Here is an 8,024-nt window from a genome sequence, read left to right on the forward strand (position 1 = left end):
GGGCCAGTTCTTCTTATTTGCCCTATAAAACCCCCCCCCCCCCCCCCCCGTGTGCGATGTTGGTGTTTACTTTTAAAATTTGAAAAAGCTTCTTTGCCCAAAGTCTGTGGACAGCGCAGAACCATCTGAAAGAAGGCTGTGTCAGCTCCGCGCCTTGCCGGACGTGCACCATCTTTGTCCGCTCCCTCACGGCGGCAGCCGCACCTCTCTGTCCCTGCCCGCACAACCGTGCGCTGCCATCACCAGAGGACAGAAAATACAATACCTTTAGGTGGAAATGCGTGTGTGTGGTGTGTGTGTAGGGGAAATCACCATATGGCTCTTCAAGTGTGACTACCAGCCATAAATTTCAAATATTTTACATGACTTTCCAGTCCTCCTTGTCTGTCCTTGGAAGGAGAAAACACCTCGTGTTGGGGTTTCTGCTGCTGAAGGACTTGGGTTGTTTGTCGACAAGGACTGCTGCCACTGCTCACAGCAGTGCAGAGCCCGAGGCGTTCGTTTGTTAGCACTAATTCGTGATTTTTCCAAGTGTTAAAGTAAGAGGTGGGGGGAACTAGGAAGTGTAAAAGCCAAACAGTTCTGTGCCATCAACACTCTGAGCCACTGAAAATGGTGTAAAGTATTCACCATGATAAATACTTTTTGAGAAAGGGTGTTTTTGCAGAAATCAGGAACACATGAGGTGTTATTCGTTCATCTCGGAAACAACAGAAAACTGACATTTCTTAAGATTTCGTTTCAATGGACTCAGTTGAACCAGTTACACCACAAGCTTTCCCAAAGCTGCTAAGTGAATGATTACTCACAAAGAAAGTTTCTGTGACATGAATCTCACTGAAATGAATGCTTCACTTACGAAGCCTCTCCAAGAATCTTGAAGCACTTGGTGAACTTTCACAGACATCACTTGGGAAGTGACTTCCATCCCTATTTTACAAAGAAATTACAAATTAAGCTTTTTATTCCTACTGAAAAGTGGGAGTAGGTGTGAAATATTTTAACTTTGAGAGTAAAACATATGGCCCCCACATTACCTGTCCCATGAATTTGCCCCAGGATCCCTTTTGGGATAAAATGCTTTTTTTCCCTACCTGATCCCAGCCTGAATGCTGTCCAGCTGCTAGTTTCTGCCTTTAAGGAACTCACGAAAGGGTGATATCAGTAACGTCAGGGTCAGAAGTGGCAGTGGGAGGTTGTCTACTTTTATCTTCGTAGGTTGCCCTACATTGTAGATTGTACAGCAGATTAACCATCTGGAAGGTTTTCTGTTTACTTCTTTTAAAGCATAAAACTGCATAGATAATGACATGATCAGGAGATTCAGTACAAATACAGAGATCTATGGGCTGATTCAGTTTTGCCCATATACTAAAATCAGTGAGATATCAAACAGCTATTCAGCATGTGGCTGGCTTGGATTTTCTGGAGGTCACATTGCAGAAGAACAAAAGGGTTATAATTGAGTGCATTTAACAAAATATCAAAACTTTGTTAAGCTTTAGCATGGACTTCATACCAGGTACTGCTCTGCTCCAGCTGTCTGGTGGTGCAATACAGAAATGCCGCTGGGTTGCATTGATGAAGTCACACAACAGGCTCAACACGCAACGTGAGCCCACTATGCTTTCCAAACTTTTCCCTACTCTTTTTGGCAGTGCATACAAATAGATTGAAAAGGCTGAAGGAACAATTTCCAGGACACCAAACTCTTAAGGGCACATTCAGGCTCTTTCATATGACTCATGACTTCCACTCTTTCAGAAAGAAATACTTTCGAAGTGCCAAAAGAAAAAGCTCTATCCTGAGAAAACTCAGAATGCTGAATACTTCCCTGGGGCAAGAGGGGATTTAAGCTGCAGGGCTTCTCCTACAAGGGTTATATTTGGGAAGAAAGAGAGAAAGACTGAGCAGACACATATAAAACGAGCAGGTAGGACATCATCTCTCTAGCAGAAAGAGCTGAAGTTTCTGGCTTTTTCATGTTGGTAAACGCTCTTATCAGCCCAAACAGCGCTTTTCTAAACCACCTTCTAAATATTGGTGCATTTACATAATACATATGCATGTCCACATTCATGCGTGACCAGGGAAGCACAGACAGTCTAAGCAAAACAGGCAGTAATAAAGAAATCTGCAAAAGAGCTCTGCAGAAGTGGTGAAGCAACCGGAGATGGAAAAACTTGCTGCTCTGCATGGGGACACTGATTTCATTCTGATTGCGCATGGTACCAAGCAGCTGCTAAGACACAGAAAATGTGAAATGAGTTTTTTTATTCCAGACAAATGATTAAGTGCAAGTTTATATTGATAGCTGATCTGACTGATAATTACAAAACCAAAACAAAACAACAAAATAACCAATCCCAAAACATAGGGGACTCATTTCTCCTGTATTATCAACAGCCTGCCAAATTGCTCCAACAGGACAACAGCTACAACATGTTCAGGTTTGTGCTGAAGCAAACTTCTCAGTAGCAAAGATCTTGGGAGATGAAATTCAGACTGGGGCAATAGGAAGCACTGGAGAATCAAGTACTGCTGGCAGTAAGTCTTTCTGATCATTGAGAAAGAAACTAGACACACATTTTCAGAATCCAGCACTTCAGGTTGGAGAAAGAGCCTTACTGTTAGCTTAGGGCATTCTTCCCCCACCCCTAATGCTGCCCAAACAATAGGAGTATTGAAGCTCAACAATGGCAAAGCCTGCTTTCCTGCAGTGGTCAAATACTGCTGTAAAATGTGGAGAACAGGTTAAAATAAAGGCCTGGAACTGCCCCTGGAAGGGCAGTTCTCCCACCAATGCTAGTGGAGGATGGCACAGAGATACCGGATGAAATATAGCCTTCATCTGTTAATTAGCCTTTTTGTCAGCTGTTTGAGTTAATTTCCACAGTCAAACCCAGCGGGGGGGAAGGGATAGCCTTGAGGAAATACATTCAGCTTTTAGAGCAATCGCTGCTGATTCTTTTACTTCCTTCAATCTCTATTGCTTCTCCCTTCTCCCTGTCACCCCCCATCTCTCCCTTTGCTCTCTTGCACACTTCCATGGGAAGAGCCAAACACTGACATCTCCCAATTCCTCCTTGGGCTTCTCCACTTTTCCTGCTTCCCCTACTCAATTGTTGATTACCTGATAATCTAGAAATAGTGTCAGGGATGTTCCAAGAGGGAGGACAAGCCAGGAGCCAGCAGAGACCACAGCACAGGTAGTGACGCCCCCAGCCAGGGCACAGTCCCACTGTACCCAAGCAGAGGCGAGGTAGTAACTGTGACAGGGTCCTTCAGCCGTAGCAGGGAGCCCACTCAGGACAGCAGGAGGCAGAGCTGGAGGCAAGGCTACAGCATAGGTCCAAGGTCCATCCAGGAAGCACAACCAAGGATAGAATGAGGCTATCTACAACGTAGGTCCAGCATCCATGCAAGAAAACCCACCAGTAAGCCAAGACAGCAGGAAGCAGCCACAGGCCTGGGTGCCCAGAGCCTGAGCTTAGATGTGGCTCCTGGGTCCATAGGCAGGGTGCGTGGATGAGGGTCCCAGGTGAGGGCCATTACTGGTGCTTTCAAGCCCTGACAAATAGTTAAGGGTAATGCTGAAGCAGAACAAAGTTTTAGGTTTAAGACCCCAATGAGGGGAAAGTAAATGGAGATGCACCTTAAAAGACAGTAGCGTTGCTTTGCAGTTATTAGGCAAATCTCCTTTTGCCAGTTGTAGCGATGCTCTCCCTCCTAAGCAGTAGCTCTGCCCATGTGCACGTGACTCCTAGATCTCAGGCTAGCAGGGTTTTGTTTTAGCCTCTGCCGCAGTCTCCAATTGTGATTTCAGACAAATTGCTTACTTGTTTCAACTTGCTTAATGATAAAGTAGATGGATTTCTTTACCCAATGTGGGCAGCTGAGATGAGGCAGTTACACAGGGCTGACAAGGACCTGCCAGGTCTTCATAAACAGTCCTGGGCATAGGTGGCCCTCTCATAAACTGGTCACACTCCATCTTGAAGATAGTGAGAAATTTTCCCCTTGTTTCTCCTTTGGAAAGGCTATTCAGTAGCCTCACTAGTTGGCTGATGAAACATACTTTCAAAGTCCTGCTCAGATTGACGGACAGTTCAATTTACTGGCACTTGTTTTCCCAAATGATCTGAACTCTTCAGACACTTGATACAGGTGCACCTGCTTTGCTTCTTACCTAACCAAGGAACACAATCAGTAGGGCTTAAATGTCATGGTCTTTTCTGGTGTGAGGTTACGGTTGCCATATTGTGACTACCCTGAAAGATGATCAGGTAGTGCCCTCTCGACCCAAGAACCTGAGCTTAGCTAAAAGTGCCTGAACGGTCAGGGTTTGTTAGCATTGCCTGCAACAACTTCTTGTGAATCACAGCTACGTTCTCAGCAGAATGGGATGCCAAGGTGGATGTGATTTTGTAACAGTCAATACAAACAGGAAACTTAAGGAAGTGTAACAACCAACATTTTTTTATTAGAGGGGGCAATGGCCAAGCCATTCAGGAGGAATTAATTTTCAGGATTTGGCTACAGAAGAGCTCTACAATCTCGTTGCCTTCCCCATGCCCAGCCACGGGGTTTTTTCTGGGGGGAAACTTCAGCAGATGCTTTCCATCCTTTGGTCTTTGAAGCTGAGTTCCCTCTAATGGCAGTCAGAGGAGCATCGATTCTGTCTTATTGACTGATCTTGGTCCGTAATAGGGGCAGGGGGAAAGAGGGCACTGCAGGGTGTTACCAACTCACATCAGGAAACGCTGACTTGTCTTCATCTGGCTAGTAGCCTAGGACTCTTGTGTACCACAGGTTCTTTATTTTTTCCATCAGCTGTTCAGCCAGTATACTGAGTTTAGTTGTTTCTCTGATGAGGAAGTTCCTGCAGGAGAAAACAGTGTATGTGGCAAGATACACAAATACGTGAAGGTAATCTCCGTCTGCTGTAGTTATCACGCTGCCTGTCACTGAGAGTGCAAAGCTCCTCAGCAGCCCTAGAGGGGCTTTCCTCAGAAGACAGGAATAGGCAGCATGTGTCTGCCATGACTTACATGAAACTGTACCTCTAGGGTCATCATGCTTTTCCTTTTGGGAGGAAACTCGTTCTCCGTCTTTGAGGAATATGTATTCACAGCTAGAGCCAATTCTGTGATTTGCATTGAGTGACAGCAGTGTTTCCTGGCACCTTCAGTACTCAGCCCCTCACAGACAGCACCGCAGCACCCTTCCAGGGGGGCTGATCCCCAACCAGCCAATGGCCCCCTGCCTTACCACCCAGGTATAAAGAGCAGTACCTGCTATCCCCACGAGCATTGTCGTGTTCAGTGTGCATCCCTGGGAAGAGCTTGCACTTTCACGTGAAACCGTATCAACCCACCCCACCTTCCAGCACCCTGCTCCCATTGTAGTCACATCAGGCTTTGGTTGCTGATTCATTTCCCATTGGGTTTCCCCATATAGATACTTGGTTAATCTGGTTTTGTCCCACTCCTCCCTCTCCCTTTTCACCCATGGCTATTGCAGCGTTAGTGCAGAGGATCTTTCCATACCTGGTCACAACAACTACTGGAATCTGGGCAGCATCCACCAAGAACTGACCGACTTTAGGGGACATCTTGTTCACAGTTTCATAGACGTAAGCTGCAATTGCATCAGGGATGACCAACCAGTCACGACGGTCTTTCTCAAAGATGGACTTCGAGTGCACTTCTGAGAAAGAGGAGGCAAAAAACCATGAGGGTTCTCCAGTCATTGTGTCTCTGATATCTTCCCCCAGGCACAGTGGGAAGAGACCTGAAATTCTAAGATTCAAAGCCTCCCCCAGAATTCATGCTAGCAGCATCCAGCAGCACCTCATCACTCATTTTTGGGCATCTAGGTCATAGGCCTTACATGGCAGAGTATTTGCACCAGGTACAGACAATTTTCATGCGAGGCCTCTACCGACTTGTTTCACACTGCCAAACACTATATATTCATGGTCTTGAACTGTGTTATTTGGCTTCAGTCCTACTTTATGGATGGGTTAGACTTCTCTAAGGCAAGTGAGAATCCGTAGAGCTGAGCCTTGTCTCAGGCAGACAGAAAAGCGTTTCAGACTTACCAGGGAGAGTGGTGCTAAGGAGCAGAATCAGAGCTATCACCAATGCCCTGGATTGCAGCATGGTTTGCAGTACCAGTACCGCTCTCTACACCAAGAGACCTGCTGGAATCAGCATACAATGTTTTGTTTGTTTTCAGAGAAATAAAACATGTCAGTTAAACACCAGATTTTTGCAACAAACCTAACCAATAAATGAAGAAAAGAACAGGAAAGATCACGGCGCATTTCCTCTGAAGAAGTGAGGAAAATATGGTAGTATAAAAATGAAGGTGTCCTTTTAGTTGTATAATCACAAATATCCACAATGAATGATAGCTTTCAGAGCTCCAAGAAATATGTGACAGTTAAAGCTACTTCTTTCATATGAGAGCTAGAATTCCTTGTTTCAGCACATGAGCAAACCACTAAAGCTGGTGGAGGTCAAAATAGGTTTCCTCCACACATAAGTACAACTGAAAAATTATAATGTGGGAATTTTTTGTTTGATTTTTTTTGATAAATTGCTCTAAAGAACATTGTGCTAGTGAGTGCATCACATACAATGATCATCTTAGTGATCTGGTGATCTGAGTATTTTGTCTTGTTCTAGCTGAGGAAAGACCCAACTACGCAACTAGGTTCTCTTGTCTTTCCCACACTGGGATTAATGAAGCAGATAGTAGCCCAGGCAGAACAAGTTCTCAAAAGGGAGTAAGTGCAAACTTTAGCTTCATCCAACCTCCTTTATTTTGTCTATTAAAAAAGTTAGAATTGGAGGAACTCTTGAAAATTTGGTACTTGGTATATTGAAAAGTTGACATTATATTTAAACAAGCTTTTCAAATACACTGTGCTTAAAAAGGTGTTTAGAAGTTAAAACTGATTTATGCCCTGAATTAGAGGGCTGCATCACTCAAAGCAACATGGAGAAAACATTGCAGTGTTAGGAATTGCAATGGCAAAAAAGGCTGCGAGTGTTACATGTGAATGCTTTGCTAAATCCTGTGCCAGGTAGCTACAAGTCAATGCTCCTTCTTATCCCACAGTAAGGAAATTTCCATCCATTTTTATTTCCTTCTGTGCACAGATTACCTCCCAAAGCTACCACTCCATTCACTAGACATTTGCTGACCAGCAGCAGTTGCTCCATTACCACCCTTCCTTGATTTTTAATCCTAGAGCCAGTTTCTCCCTCTGTGGACAAAAGGTATACATTTGCTTCCCAAGAGCATAAAGAGGAGATCTTACCCACTTTAGAGCCTGTAGTCCCTGGGGTGAAGGTCAGTTGGGGAAAGGTTATTTATCTTCCAACACTGAAACTCTACAATCCCTACCATGGGCTTGACCCTCCTGTGAGTGTCTTATGGAGCATCCATCACTCAGCTTCAATCCAGGTCACCTCAAGCACTCCCACCCTCCTGCATTTCAGCAATATTCCTGGCTATGGAGCATGAGAAGGGCTCACACTTTGGCTTGCAATAAGAAATGGGGCAAAATAGAAGACCACCTCCACTCACTTCTCTATGTCCTAGGTACACCAGTCACAAAGTCCATACCACCCAGAACAGAGTTCAGCTCTTACCTGTCCTGCTTTCTCTCTCTTTCTCAGGCCGAAGCTGAGGTAGATGCTCATCTGAGACACCGGCATTTATGCAGAACTAATATAGCGATAGAAAGGGGTCAAAGGTCCTGCTTTGTTTCCCCATTTGCTCTTTTGCAAGCACATCCAGCTCAGTGGGACAGGCAAGAAGCTGTGAAGGACTCTGGACCTGTTACTGAGATTTGGTAATGGAGGGTCAGTCTGACCTGAGCCCAAGAGACGTGGATGGCAGCTCCTGGGTCACTGAGTCCCCTATTTTTGCAGGCAACCATGTCATAGAGGCCCCTTTCATAAGTTGATCAAATTCCACATTAACAGTAGCTAGAGCTGGGCTAAATTTTG

General features: G+C 45.0%; 1 protein-coding gene across 4 annotated transcripts; it reads right to left on the reverse strand.

Moving 5' to 3' along the window:
* Window positions 1-4,457: 4,457 nt before the first annotated feature.
* Window positions 4,458-7,707, reverse strand: LOC103907486 (apovitellenin-1). Of its 4 annotated transcripts, XM_019474738.1 has the most exons (5): window positions 7,674-7,707; window positions 7,600-7,603; window positions 6,104-6,205; window positions 5,550-5,709; window positions 4,783-4,882 (listed from the first exon to the last, which is right to left on the reverse strand). In XM_019474738.1, exons 3-5 carry the CDS (start codon window positions 6,162-6,164, stop codon window positions 4,783-4,785), a joined length of 321 nt encoding a protein of 106 aa, XP_019330283.1. In that variant the 5' UTR covers window positions 6,165-6,205; window positions 7,600-7,603; window positions 7,674-7,707. The 4 variants fall into 4 exon arrangements, with proteins under 4 accessions (XP_009287957.1, XP_009287958.1, XP_009287956.1 ...); XM_009289682.1 differs by lacking the exon at window positions 7,600-7,603 and having other exon boundaries at window positions 4,458-4,882; window positions 6,104-6,202; window positions 7,665-7,677; XM_009289683.2 differs by lacking the exons at window positions 7,600-7,603; window positions 7,674-7,707 and adding an exon at window positions 4,588-4,651 and having other exon boundaries at window positions 4,753-4,882; window positions 6,104-6,204.
* Window positions 7,708-8,024: the final 317 nt, after the last annotated feature.

Source organism: Aptenodytes forsteri, unplaced genomic scaffold, assembly GCF_000699145.1.
Source record: "Aptenodytes forsteri isolate BGI_AS27 unplaced genomic scaffold, ASM69914v1 Scaffold61, whole genome shotgun sequence".
NCBI classification, from domain to species: domain Eukaryota; kingdom Metazoa; phylum Chordata; class Aves; order Sphenisciformes; family Spheniscidae; genus Aptenodytes; species Aptenodytes forsteri.